The sequence below is a fragment of the Varroa jacobsoni genome, unplaced genomic scaffold, assembly GCF_002532875.2.
Source record: "Varroa jacobsoni isolate VJ856 unplaced genomic scaffold, vjacob_1.0 scaffold_626, whole genome shotgun sequence".
NCBI lineage: Eukaryota > Metazoa > Arthropoda > Arachnida > Mesostigmata > Varroidae > Varroa > Varroa jacobsoni.
In genome coordinates, this window is record NW_019213528.1 from 55,942 (window position 1) to 71,036 (window position 15,095).

Genomic DNA, 15,095 nt, shown 5'->3' on the forward strand with positions numbered 1-15,095 from the left:
CTGTGCCTCTAACTTGTCTGTTATAGCCTTAGCCGTCGTACGGTACTGCACTGCTAATATCCGGACATAGGCGTCAAAGTAACCAAATGGTATAATGGCGCTCTTCGAGCGCAGAGGCGCTTTTTTGTGGCCTTTTGGGTCTTTGACTTGCTGCCTTCTCAACAACGCTGGATGCGTTCCAAATATCGACTACTGAGAACGTCCGGAACTGAAGAGGAACGGAAAAGTTAATGAGGAACTTATATGTACATATAATAAGTCGGTCAGAACGTGATTCCGTTCTCCAGCCCACTTAAACTGCTAAAAAACTAACTTTCAATAAAATAGTTTATAGCTTTTTTGACCGCTCGGGTAACACACAAATTCCTCGGCTGATGTAGGGAACGTACACGAAGGCCATCTATTAATAGACCCGTTTTCAAAGTTCTGTCTCTGGTTTTGAATCGCTTACTTTCCGAGGTTAACTGTATAAGTTTGAAAACCTGTAGTTTTCAAAGAGCACGATCTGAGCTTGCATACAAGAATTTTGATCCCAGATGTGCCAAACTTGCCTGCATTGCCACAGTTCCATGAAGGCAAATACTCCCAGATAATTCGATCATTTTGAATACTTTACCGCTTAAGATCACATTAGACGTTTTGAATGGTTGTCTATTTACTGTTTGACTAACCGCGTAAAGTCGGAATATGCACTGAGCATTTTACAATTTCAAAGTCAGAAACTAAGAACAGAGTAAGAACCCATTTTAAATCCTACCCAGTGTTATCGCTTGTCTTCACTGAGACTCATTTGAGATTTGATTACTTTATGTAGAGCTCTAGGTTATCGTAGAAACCGATTTATCTTCCTACTACAGTTTTCGTGAAGAAATAACTTTTTTGCTACTATTCAATGAGCAATAGTACGTATAAGGTCAAATCCTTAGAACTTCTATTGAGCTTATATGAGACCCACATTATTTTCTTTAATATAGTCCCTAATACATGCTGCCGAATCATGATGCGACCTACTTTTATTTGTACAGAAAGCCTTCGAGGTGGTTGGGCCAAATTTTCACGCAATAGACCACGAAGTTTATTGCCGATTAAAAGAGAAGCTTTCAACTCCGAAGTTCTGACAACAACAACTTTAACAAATGTTGTCATACACTACGCATCCGTCATCAATTTCTTGGCCAACCCAAATGGTCGCAGTTGCGTATCTCTCCATGGGGAAATTATGACTATGGAGTTTTTCGGCCACATGATTTGATCGTATGGAAATAGCTACAGACTAACAACAGATCTCAAACCAAATCGAATATACGAATAGCAAGGATTAGAAGTTTTCGAAATCATTTCTTGACTTAATATATATATATAGATCTAATATAATCACTATGAAAATATATATTGACTGAGCTTAATTAGTGATTAGAATGTCCAAATTATTAAGAAAGTAGTTTACGAATCAAATAGAACTAAACAAGCTCCACCAAGTCGGACTCAACCTAAATCTGACCCCAGCATTATTCTACGAGAGAATTTCACTGCCAACACTACCGTCGCGACGGAAGAATAGAAGAAGCAAAAGGACTCCAGGAACGGGGATTTGAACAAAGGACACAGATTTACCGGTAGAAGATCCGATCCAACAATGAAATAGCTGAACCTCGACGTCGATGTCATCATTGAACAACGAGATTAATTTCGCAAAGTAGACCTCTTCATTTTAAGCAGGGTAAGAAAGACTAGACCAAAGGGAAGGCCCGTCCACCGTATGTCGAAAAAGTCGGCCACTAAAGGGAAGTTAGAGAATAGGGTTTAGGGAAGGGGATAGAAAAGACCTAACATGATTTTAATATCCTCATTGCTCAGATAAAGGAGGAAGATACAACTCCAGGCAGGGCACATCAAAGCTGTCCCCTTCGCGACCCCACATCCCCCACTAACTTCAAGATCCTGGCCCTAACAAAGTTAAGGTCGTTCTATTTGAAGCAAAAACTTCCAAAACCGTAGAGAAAATAGATATAAAGCTTAAGCAAGAATTCTCTCAATCGGAGGTAAAGAATTGACTGAATCTCTTTTATTTGATGTCAATGGCTATGTCTACCTGATCCAGTTAAACCATAACACTTTTTGTCTTTCTCTAACGAGTGCTGTAGAACTCCATTCCATTTTGTCTGACAGATAAACATCAAGAAAAAAATAGGATAGCTTATGTGCAACCTTAGGTCGATGACCGACGAAAAATATTAAACATATCTGGAAATCGGGAATAATTTTTTATGTAGAGGACTATATAGAATCAGTCCTATTTTATTCTAGTACTCGGCTCCACCATTTATGAATTATTAAACGTAACAAACAGTACACTTACGTAATGCTAGACTAGAACTGGTGTACAGCCCTATTGGTACTATTTCAGGCAAAATCTGGCTATATAACTGCTACTGATTAGCAGATTACATCGTTTACACGATATAAGCTATATCTATCAGGCAGTGAATACATAATATAACAACTCTTTACACAATGTTCATTGTGAAACATAGATGGTTGTTTGTCATAGGTAGTTTAAGATATAAGAGGTGTTGAAATTAACAGGCAAAGCGTCTCTTGATAAATCTGTTACTCGAATTTCTTTAACCAGACACTCACATATTCGTTTTAACTTGCCCTTAATAATTTATAGTCAATATGTAAAACAGACTTATAGTTAATATGTAAAATATCTAACAGTATAGATATAGGCAGAAAACACTTACTCAGGCTCAACAAGCTCAAAGGGGAACTGCGAACTGGCAGCCCTTTTGGCCCTATTGAGAAATAACCGCCTCCGGTCGGCAAGCTGGCATTTAAAGAAGATAGTTTGCCGCGATTTACTGCCTACAGTTACGGCATCTTCATCGCTACTGTTTAGCTGATGCTGCTCTTCTTCAAGCACGATGCGATGAAAGTATGTCTTTAAGCCCTGCAATAAATATTAAAAAAAAGTTTGTATCAACGACTCGCTATAAATAATCTTAATTAAATTTAGCCAATTTGGTCCATTTACCAGTAAAAAGCGTGAAGCTCTAAGCCACAATTGGTAACTAAGGCTGCATAAATGAATAGACTGACAGGATATTCGAGACACCTAAGAGTAACTAGACATCACATAGAATGAAAGGCTCTGCCAAACAGGCGTGAACGCGGGAAAGCATAGGTGTAATCTCAATATTTGTCACCTTATAAAGCCATAGGAGTACTGACTAGCTTTCCGTTAATGTCAAAGCAGTTATTCCTGGCCCATCTAAGCAACCATTTGCTTATGTCAAAGACGTGTATATATATATATATATATATATACGGCTTTTATTTGCAGTATGTATATATATATATACACTGCAAATAAAAGATCTGGATATTCTGTACATAACTATACAATGAGGCTTAGTTTTTTGTTCTAGCTTTAGGTAGCTTCATATAAAGGATCTCGGCTTTCGGTGACCTTCCTGCTATAACATATGCGCCGTTTGAGGTCAAACTCTAAAAAGAGAGAGCACTGAAGGAGCAATAAGCAAGAAATGTGTACAAAATCGGTCCCAAATATATATATATATATACCGGTTATCAGCAGTGCATACAAGTCTGGTGACCTGTCTGCTTCGCTCCTTTCCGCTCAACGCCATTATTTTCTCCTCTAAGTTGTGCATCTCCTTTCCACAACGAAGACCCCACAAACGCAAGTAAGAAAACGTTTTCGTGCTTTCTGGACCCCCAGCCGATAGTCATAGTTGTGGTCCAGTGCTGTGTAGTTCGGTCAAACATATGTAGAGACAACACATCATCCCGACTCAGATGTAACAATTGCAGGACATTTGTACAAGACCTGCAGTCCTATTACTTGCATGAAATAACTACAAAGCGTTTGTAGCATGTTTTACCCGATTGTCTTTCACCCATATTTCAGAAGCCAATTTATATCCGCATTATGCATTGTCTCTGCCAGCAGGATTCATGGTCAGCGGAGCGCGGAACTCCTCCCTTATACTTATTTTCCAGTCATTGTTCAACAAAATAGAAATAAACGTCCCTACTCAACAATACAAAATCCTAATCAAAACTAGAACTGTAAAAGCCAGGCTGGAGGAAATGAGATTTTCCTATATTAATCAGTCAACAAACACCGATCCCTATAGGAATACGTTACACAATAAACACAGAGTTTAGGAAATGTAACAGGTTACATTGTCGAGATATCCATTTAGTCCACCAGCTTTCACGTTGTAGAAAAAAAGCAAGAGGCTTTCGGGAACGTATCCTGCTAATAATCACGATGAGTTTTGCATGCAGATGATAGCCCATTCATAAATGGATATATTAAGACAAGCTCATTGAAATCAGACCGAATATAGAGAAATAATCGTAACATTATGTTAATATCTACTTAGGTCTTTCGTTTTCCGAAAGCGTGACACCTGCCAGAAACTTTCAAGCTCAAGAACAGCCCTTGAACCAAGTACAGGAATCTGATATGTGGCAAAACTGTGAAAACATCCTATGCGTAATTTAAAGTAAAAGAACCAAAGGTACGTTACTTAGATAAAGCCTCAATTTCTATGGCTGAATCGGTATTTGCGAATAGAGCAACGAAGCTAATAGGAAGGTCACGTTTGGAACTACAACACCCCTCGAAGTCGAAACACAATGAGATAATGCATTAATTTAGAGGTAGAAAAATTTAATTAGCGACTATTTGCCGACGCGTTTCTTGAGATAGAATCACATCCGATACTGAATTGGCGAGAGGCAAGCAGGGTAGTGCGGCATATAGACAATGAGTGCACCTCGTCGGTTTCCTTATATACATACATTAGTGTACGTAAATGATAAGTAAAACCAATGGCGCCAAGCATCATCATGTAGTCAACATTGTGAAATATATAGTTACCACAATATGCTCTAGTTTAGCTCAATTGTGCCGTAGTGGAAGCTTTGCATACTCTTACAATACGTATTGGCTTGCGAAAGTAAGTTAAAGTGAACTTACAGTTATTTTGTTGGTCATCTTTCCGACTCCGCATCTGAAGTCACCACGGATCGGGACGTCGAAAACTGCCGCCTGCCGATTGTTTGTGTAGTTGGGCACACAACCTGGAACGTATCCGATAATGTCGGCACACACCAATAACAATAATAAGAAAAATTTATCCAGTCTTATCTAAGATTAGCACACTTTTTACGCCAGCCCCTTTGACCTTCATTCGTAATTAGTACTTCTATTTTATTGATATCCATTGAATATCAGCAAAATAAACGAACTTTGCAATACAAATCGCTAATAACAGTAGTAATTCCAATATTCGTAACAAAAAGAGAGAATACGTAGCAAATTCTGAGGATCTGCGGGTAAAAATCTTATAGTGCCTAAAAATGAAACTAAATTTTAGACGTTTTTTTTTTTTTTTTTTTTTTTTGCAACAGAGTCGCCAGCTGGAGCCGGCTAGGAGGGAACAAATGAAACTAGGTACCAAAGTAACGTAACGACCATAACAACGGCGATAGCAATGGTAGCAGAAATGATAATAGTGACTGTTGTTGCACTAACAATACTAGCAAAGAGAGACAGATAGATACCGAATGAGAACGGCTATAACGGTCCAAAAGGGAAGTGCAACACCGTATATATATTGGCGGCTATCAGCACCACACGCACACGTACAGGCACCGTTATGAATAGAAGGGGTAGAAGAAAGATGGAAGGCGCCTCAAAGCAACAGAAACACCATTACCGATAATAACAAAAACAACAACCAGATGTAAATGGTTGTAGTTACAGACAATTTACGGTGGTGCTCTGCTGGTAACAATCGCCCGTTACCACCGTATCTCATGTTGATCAATATCTCGGACATAACAATTTACAACAAAAGCAAAAGCAGGAAAACGAACAGGTGACGTAAACTATTTAACGCTATAACAGCATTTGTCGTAAGCGTTGCAATCCTATATACATATATATATATATATATGTATGTATATATATATATGTATATATATAAAAACGAGGAAGCGAACGAAAACTATAGAGTAAAATTTCAGTAACCAATGAGGTGATTGGCATGTAATTAAATGCAATATTAACACAGAAAAAATCGGAAACTGATAGGAAATATTTTCAATTTTTTCATTAATAATGCTAGAAATATTATTGCTGATGCAAGTGCTGTCTCCTCTATAACTTCAGCAGTAAACCTCAACTGACGCAATTCAAAACCGCTTTTTGAGGAGCTAATATAAGAAATATGTTACGTAAAGTTCTGGTAAACGGACACTATCTCAACTTACCAGTCATGTTGTTTAACGAAAAATAAAAAAATACTTCAAACTCGGTTGAAAGTTAACATTTGGTACTCTTAGGTAGTTCTTATGCTGCATCAAAGCAGTCGGCACAGAAATAATTAGCATCCAGGTTATCGTTACCTATTATAAACCCGCTTCGCCATTTTTGTACTGCACCCTTATCGACACAATTCTCTGACGTACCATATATAGGACCTAACCTAAATTATTCTAATTTGTGCTTACGGTCGCAGAACTATATAGGAAAACTAGACGGCCATCTCAAAGAATTTCGAGGCAGTACCAACACAGAACAATATCGTTGATATTTAGATGTCATTAGACGAAATATGACAGTAGAAAATTACTCGTTCGAGGTTTACGTCCGATACGATCTGACCATTTAATTACAATTGGTACATCTAGCACTTTCGTATCAACATTATGTGATTGAATACCCATAGGTTATTGAGCCAGCCAAGGGTTTTTTGGTCGGTTTCGTTAGAGAGGTAAACGCGTTATAATCCAATGCAAAGCAGTCTACACGGGCCACTCAATGAGCATTCGCAGAGGTCATACACTACTAGGTCACACACATCGCAGCAGCATTCGGGTTGGACAGGAAGGTTGCATGTCATACGGGCCAATTTCGAAACACTGTCGTCGCATCCCAAAACGCCATTTTGGACCTAGCGGGACACCTGGGGTAATGAGGAAGGAAAAGGCTTCCCCATCTCGTTTTATGCACAAAACGAAAAGACCCGTCCTTTGTATGAGAGAGAAACAGACGTAAACTTCTTGCGGTATATAACAAGTTTGTCAGCAATCAGTGCTTCATGACGTCATGCTTGGTTTGTGAAGACAAGCAAGAAGAGGCAATGGCAGAGCTTACAGCATAAGCACTTACAAACGGCTAAGCTGTTAGAGGCATTCGCTAAGGAAAAATGGGTTGTTACCAGTGCACCTGCCCAGTAGCGGCTCCCACCGCGTTGACTCATGGATTGTTGATAGTATAGACAATCGTATGTACCATCGAGGGAACGACAGGCGGCGCTGGCGAAGCCGATGTCTTTGTAGGGTTACTGGCCAACTACAATAGAACGATTGCCACTATAACTCCATGTCTTATACTTTACATGTAGTTGAACAAGTAGAGTTATAGGAACGCGCGTGTGTGTACAAATGCCCCCAGAACTATATAGGTGAACTAGACGGCCATGTTAACGAATTTTGAGGCAGTACCAGTACAGAACAATATTGTTGATATTTAGATGTCATTGGACGAAATATGACGGTAGAAACGGGTAAATGTGTGTAGATGCAAGAGATGCTCGTTTGTTTCAACTGTCGTCGTCATCATTACGCAGTTGAATAGGCTCAACAGAGCGTAAAGATAGATTGAAGCGTCACGCACATATCAATGAGCAACAACGCCAACACGGACGCACGTTACCCAATGTGGATACGAACACAGCTGTTTTAACATCACGCGTCTCAGTTTCAGCGGCTTAATACTCTTAAGATTCAAGGACACACGGGCGACATGATCATATGATTATACATACGAACGAGCATTGGCTTGTATTACTACAAGGAACTGAATTACAGAACCAGATTGCATAGTGCTACGCTAAAAACTATATCACATGAGGGGTTTACCCTGCCGGTAACGGAAAAGAAAGGCACCCAAGTGATGATTCGTCACATCGGTTATTAATCGTTGACAATTCAACTGATTCCTTTTCGGTCATAATTTAAATAGGAGGCATACTTGGGTTAGAAGAACTGCATAATCGACCAAGCGATTACTCTGAATCTATGGTTGTCCCAAAAATAATTGTTTGCTCTCCTGCTTAGGCCGACAACGCTAAAAGCTACTCCTATACGCGTTCCTATGGTGATTTACATATTATGCACTTAGTAATAAATAAAGGTGGTTGGCTACAGTGTATACGGCTGAAGCCTTTACTTCGACTTGGCTGCGTGAAACGCAACATAAAAACTAAGAGTTCAGATACAAATAGAAAAAAAAAAAATAAGAACATTGTAGTTAAAAAGTCAAAGTTACTATAAACCAATCTGTCTTGAGTGGCCCTGGCCATCAAAAACCGAAGAGCTAAAATAAAAATGTGTAAAAGTATTTGCGTTTTAGCTTCAGCAACTGGTAATTGTTCTCCTAAATGAAATAGATGCTCAAAGATTTCCAGGAGCTGTACTTGTAGTAAACGATGGTTTGCTAACACTGCAATAAGTCTGCATGCGTGTCGGGTATATTACATAATGCACTACAATAATGTCTCCGTATTGAAATGAACAGTCACACATAAAACTACGCGCTTGATCGACACGCACACACCTACGATGCAGGTGTGTGCGTGTCGATGTTCGATACGCATCTGCTGGAGTTGAATCTACACAATTTCATATGCACAGCTCTTATTGTCGGTGTACAGGCACGCGTTAGAATAAATCACGAGGTTTTCGTACAAGATTTCATCGCAGGTCCGGCACTTTTCCGGTTGTCATATGTCAACGAGGCTTCATTTCAATTAACAAAACAACGTCAAAGCTTATAGCTGTACCCATGATCGCGCAGATACGTATAACAAACACGAAAACACACGAACTGTTGAAAATTCGTTACATCGCACCGCACTGACCAGTTTTCCACTTCTCTTTCTTGTGCCCCCCGCCGAGTTTTCGATCCCATAGGCCATACAAATTCTCATGCATTCAAGCTAGGCTAGCCAAAGCAGCATATTCACAATATGTACAATGTCTCTCTGCAATGAATCGGTGAATAATCATAATGTTATTATTTGGTCCGCCATCATCGTTAATCAGTGGCCAATGGCTGCGTTTACCCATCGCTTAGTGTTTGGACAATGCACAATTCCTCCAAGCCCAGTCAAGGTTCATTCACACACCGCATAATAGTCTGGTGTCTCCCGTATCGCTTCGTCTAGTGCCTTTGTGTCTCGGGTTGCATCCCTCTGTCTGCCTTCTAGTCACGAGAAACCCCATGCCTTAACTCCTGAGTGGCAATGGGTCTCCCATAAGCCACCCACGTCAACTTCTGTTTGTGGTCCTACGGGCCCCAACCAGCTCAAGCTACAAAGGCAGCACATCTTGTGCTGCAGCTGCACACAGCACAGATGTGTCTGGTACCTGATGGGCTCTGTTTTTCACCACCCGGAAAAAAGACCACTTGTGGCACGTATCCTTGACAGACTGGCAGAAATCTAGTACGACTCGTTGCCTGTTACACGGACCATTTAGTCCCATCTGTCCAGCCAATATGCGTTTTCAAATAGTCAGCCGCCGCTCTCTGGGGATTACAGAATCAGAGAGGAAGAGATAAAATGAAAACGACATTGTGGAGAAGAATTTGAGCCTATTTCCCAATCTCTATCCGGTTGGTTATAGCCACGGAATAACCTTTCCTAACGAATGGAACGGATGTTGCCAAAATGGGAACCAACACCGAAATATAGATAGACACGCATACATATGTATAAACCCAGTGAGCAAACAATGTTTGTTGTTGGAATTGTGCTTTCCCTCCTTCCGTCCATTTCTGGGTGCATATGTGCACAAAGGGCAAGGTAAATATTTACCTACTGTACATGTTAGGATAAACATTAGACCTTGTGTCTTCTTTGTCCATTGATCCCGTTGAGAATCCTAAATCCTGCCGCAGCATTATACAGATACCGACACACAATGAACCTGGGAAGGAGGCTAGGATGGGAAGTCCTGCTATATTCACCGTCTTGCCCTCTCTCGTAGCGGCGCCCCTGCGGCGTACTCGTAACTCCTAAAGGGTATATTCCTTTCGTGAATAGCCGGTTATTCGCCCCCCTCAGTCACTCTCGTTCTTAACGTGCTGCTCATGCGCGAGCATTACGTTCACGTGAATGCGTGCAAATACGATTGCACGTTTGTCTGTGACAAACGTTCGGTACGAAACGGCCAAGGAAGAACTGCTGAGGAAATTAGCATCTAATGTAGCCTAAACTTTCTAGCAAATGCTTGCTCGTAAGTGAGAAGAAACTACTTTGTAACAACCTCTTTGTAAGGGCAAGAGTATAAGTTCAAATAGAGTTCAGTTTTCGGTGAAAATGTCGGAATGTCGACGACTACAATTCTATCCAATCAAGCTTCTACAGCGCCTTAGCGGGTTCCATGCACCTGCATAATATAAAACGTAATGCTTTATAAATATAGCCACAAATCTAATACACAAACTCTACCTTAGCAGTGGAACTCTCACTATACCCACGCAAAACAGGACACTTATGGTTTGCTTAACTGAACTTGCAGATAGCTAGAGAAGGAACAGGCTGTAAGTTGAATAACGCTGTTAATAAATTTCCGGGTGTCAGAGTAGATGAAAAATATTGCATAAGAAATGGTGAACTTCGAAAATTAGCGAATATTACTAAAGTAATTGCCCTGTCTATCGCCAGAATACAAACAGGGTTTACAATTAATTGATTTGATAATACATAATAAAAAAGCGCCTAGTGGTGCTCTAAATCTACTTTAGTCGATCATTCTGAATAGGATATAGGTGGCGATAAACTAAAAAAATGTCGGATATTATTTTAACATAATCTTACCGGCAAGTAAAAACCCAAATTGTTCCAGTCGGACAATGAAGCTTGTTCATCTGTACGTCACACAGCTGGTTAGAATAGAATGGTGCGGAGCGTGATTCTTTGCCAATGTTCGTAACAAGTCTTCATTATAATGAAGTTCTCGTTTTATTGGTACAACGCTAAAAATTCGTAAGATATAAATGCTTCAGAATCATGTCTCACTCACCTGGATAGCCCTTAAGATTTTCGAGGTAGACATCTGTGAAGTTGTGTCCATCGAGGTTCACTCGTATCCGAATCTGCTGTTCACTGCAATCTACCTTGTAATCAACTGAAAGCAAACGAAAATAAATAATTTTGCTTTTCAACATGTGAAAATGGTTTTAGGAAATTATATTAATTATGCCCTGAGAGCAACCCACTTTAATATTGTATAAGGATTCGTAACAAACCGTCGACATTTCACAAATACTATTTTCAGCTCTCCATAACTACGTCCGGATCCGCTTTATTTCAATTTGCAGTTATTCAACATTTCACCTGATGATTGCTTAAAGCCCAAAGCCTACCCATATGCAGAGCATTACGTTTAAGTTTCCTCAGTTTGCTCGTACGGCAACAAGGCCCCCTCGTTCAATGGCAAGCGCCGACGTCTATCTGCACCACCCGGTTTTATTTAATAACGAATGTGCTTCCGCTAATAGCCTGGCGCTATAGAGGTTTACAGGCCACTGCAGTTTGGTCTAAGAAAGACAGAGGCCGATACATTTTTTGGGCTTAATCACTGTCCGTGTCCATACGGCTCACAACTAATTACTACTAATAGTATCTGGCAATGGTACGGCTCTAACGGGGCACGTCAAGCTTGCTCAGACTTGAGTCAGAACTCACACTCTGCCGCCGCTGACGCACGACTATATAGGTTTACGCATATAACTGGCTTTGGCAGACTGCTGCATAGATGGTGACGGAGCGGCTGTAGCAGCAACGGCGATCAACAGTTTAGAAATGTTAGACGCTTGACCGCTACAAGCACAAACAGATATACCGCTTTCGATAAGAGTGGCTGGCTGACCGACCGGCAACGCTCACTCTGTCTGTCCTCCCCACAGACAAACATCAATTTTTACCAACTGTATGAACAGTGCATAATTAAAATTGACCTAAGCAGCATAAAGAGGCAGGGAAAAAAATACTCTTATACATATATATATATAGGCAACATTATTAAACCACGTCAGAACTGAAAACAGTAACAGATACTTCACAATCGAAATCCTTCATACGAGCAGCGAGTGTATACAGATGAATGATACGTTTATTAATTTATTACTCATAGATTTGAATTAACTATTATCATCGTTCTTATCATTATGGGACGGCGATTGTTGGCAGCAGCGCCACTGATCTGCAATCAAATATGGGTTGGGTTACTTGAAAAAAACAATGGTTAATCATGGACGGATGCCTCCCACGTATACAACTACTAATGCAGATGAGACTCAAATTCGCCAAAGGTCGAAGAGACTCTAACGCAGACTACTCGATTTCAGTGTCGGGGCCATATAATTTTTATACCTTAATTTGGTGGATTTTAATAAATGAATCTAAGAGGGGGTAGATCAGCCATTTCTATCCACATATTTTTACCTGCGTCTATCGCTTCTTCTTCATTATAAATACGCTAGCCGCTGTCATATTTATGCAAAATCCTCTCAATTGATCTGAATAAGAATTTTAGGAATCCACAACAAGAATAACGTACAAAAATTAATAATATACCTACAATTATTAACAATATATAATATTGACCTGTTGTTATATATTAACCAACATATACATGTTGCAATGCCCTAGGGGATATGTAGGTGCTATTAGATACTTGGTCAAACAAGCTGACTGACGGTTAAACAATATGCATCGCTGCTATAACATTGTGTTGGAGATGCTTATTGCAGAAGATAAACTGCTGTTTACACTAGATCTCTCTGCTATGTACTTTTTCTGCTTCAAAGGTAAAATTTGAATTATTACGTTATCACATGTATAAATGTATATTCTATCGCAATGATATATCTCTGAGCAGATCATCTTCATTAAACTGCTTCGCGAACAAGGCATAAATGTGATCAGAGTCGTATCATAGGTACTTTCAGATCATTGCATTCAATGATTCAAACGCGTTGGCATGAGTTCACTCATGCCAATGCGTTTCTAGTGAAGGGTAATAACGCCGGCTCCAATCAATCCTTTCGCTATGGCCGCAGAACACATGTAATACTATGGTACTTCGTTCGTGCGGTCCTGCTAATGCCTTTTGCTATTGGATCTTGTCGTTCGTCCTGCTGCCGTGATACGTCTCTTCTCGCCCACATTTCTTATATGTCAACCTGCTGCCTTAGCGTCCTTTCCAGTCCAAAGGAATGAGCCATGAGTACAAGCCATAAGACTTATCGGGTCATGCCATGCTGCTCTGAAAGTTGACATCAAAGAATGAAGCAGGAAAAAGGGAAGAACATGATAGCGGGAGTGGAGAGGGCTCTATTCCATACCAAACAAACGAAGTTCTACCCGCCAGCTTGGCTAGCCTGGGGGGTCGGTTCTGTTGATTCGATCTTTGCAAAAGCCCCCAAGCTTCCTTCCTAAGCCCCTCGACTAACTTTGTCTATCAAGCTCCTGCAGTTTCGCGTAGCTCCTCACCATCGCTAAATTTATGAGTACGCCTTTTTTTCCCCTGTTACCACACTGTACTCGCTGACTGACCGCGCCGCAGCGAACATGCGATGCAGGGCATAGGCTCAACAAACCCAAGCGAAAGATCATTCCGGTACACGCACTCGCTGTACTGAAAGGAGTCCCAGAGCTTTGGAGCAGAATTCTATCAAAAGATGGTGAGAGAATAGAGTCAGAAAAAGACATACTGAGAAAGAAAGCAGTGGAAAGATGGCGACCAAACTAGAAAGGTCTTCGTTATTTTTTTCGATCAGCCTTGGAGCGAATCCAAACGATCGTCTACAGTTTGCACCTCCTTCTATGAGTACATGATGAAAAAGAGTCGAAAACGTCTCTGAAGTGACATTATTATTGCAGCCATACTCTACCCGTCATACGTTGCCACATCTAAAACGAGAAACCAAACAGAGGTAGCTACTTTAAGCCAGTATTTTTCGCTCCTTACGGTAAAGAAGATCTACTCTTTTTATAGCTAGGCCAATTTTTTCCGGAACAGAAAAAAGGTCAGGGCCTACTCTTCTGCTGGATCAACGTTCTCGGTGAAAAGAGTGCTGGCTCAAGCAACTACCAATCCGTAAAGGCTGAGCTCTACAAGCGGCGCCTGCAAGCCGGAAGTCTCGAAGACAGAATGGTAGGCCAAATCGGCCCGGAAATGAATCGGGGAAGGCCTTTTGGTAACGGCTAACAATGCTTTCTGCAACAACTTGTTTCTAATGGAAAAATAACCGTCTGTATTCGGCCGTCAAAAGTATTCCTATTGAAGCTTAACTAACCGCAACTATTATCATGCCAGAAGGTCCTTTAAAATCTCTATTGGGATGCATAAGCGTACTGTCCAAAACACCCAGCTGATAGGTGCTTATAAAGATAAAGCACTATCCATACGATTGAAATAATAAGAGCTAACTGTATGCAGAACGTACGATATTAAAGTATAGAACGGCCGATTATAACAAACACTCGAATCGAATATGGCTTTTCTTTCGATATCGGAAAACGCATCGTGCGAAATGGAGTTACTAATAAAAATGCGGCTGAAAATAGAAAAAAACAAAAAAAAATCGCCAACAATAAGAAGAACAACAACAAAGAAAATGATGATATAGCCAGATAGACAAAAATGTACTAAATCGAGATCAGCAGATTCCTAATTAGCAATTCCGAGTGAGAAAACTACGAACGAACTGGCAGATAGATATTAATGGCTATTGGTATCGTAGCTGCGCTTGTGACGTAAACACATTCTGCCCTTTGCGGCGCTTGGAATAAATAAAAAAACAACATCTGTTAATTGCTATATATAAGTCTATTTAGTTTTAGTTAACCGTAGGGACAGTGGTCAGTTAACCAGGTATGGTAGTACATGATACAACATAGAAAATGTCCACGATATAGTCCAGTCGATGCTGTTATATCACTGACACATGTGAAGGTTACAAGGTAACGCTGGTTGTT

The 15,095-nt window shown here is 40.3% G+C and overlaps 1 protein-coding gene across 2 annotated transcripts in view; it reads right to left on the minus strand.

Moving 5' to 3' along the window:
* The window catches only part of LOC111262076 (uncharacterized), a 120,760-nt gene that overhangs the window by 11,946 nt on the left and 93,719 nt on the right, over window positions 1-15,095 (minus strand). For both annotated transcript variants that reach the window (XM_086968955.1, XM_022836057.2), the window contains exons 3-5: window positions 11,134-11,238; window positions 5,015-5,118; window positions 2,748-2,953 (exon numbers count right to left, since the gene is read on the minus strand). In XM_086968955.1, coding sequence (XP_086825081.1) covers window positions 2,748-2,953; window positions 5,015-5,118; window positions 11,134-11,238 — 415 coding nt within the window. The remainder of the gene's footprint in view (window positions 1-2,747; window positions 2,954-5,014; window positions 5,119-11,133; window positions 11,239-15,095) is intronic.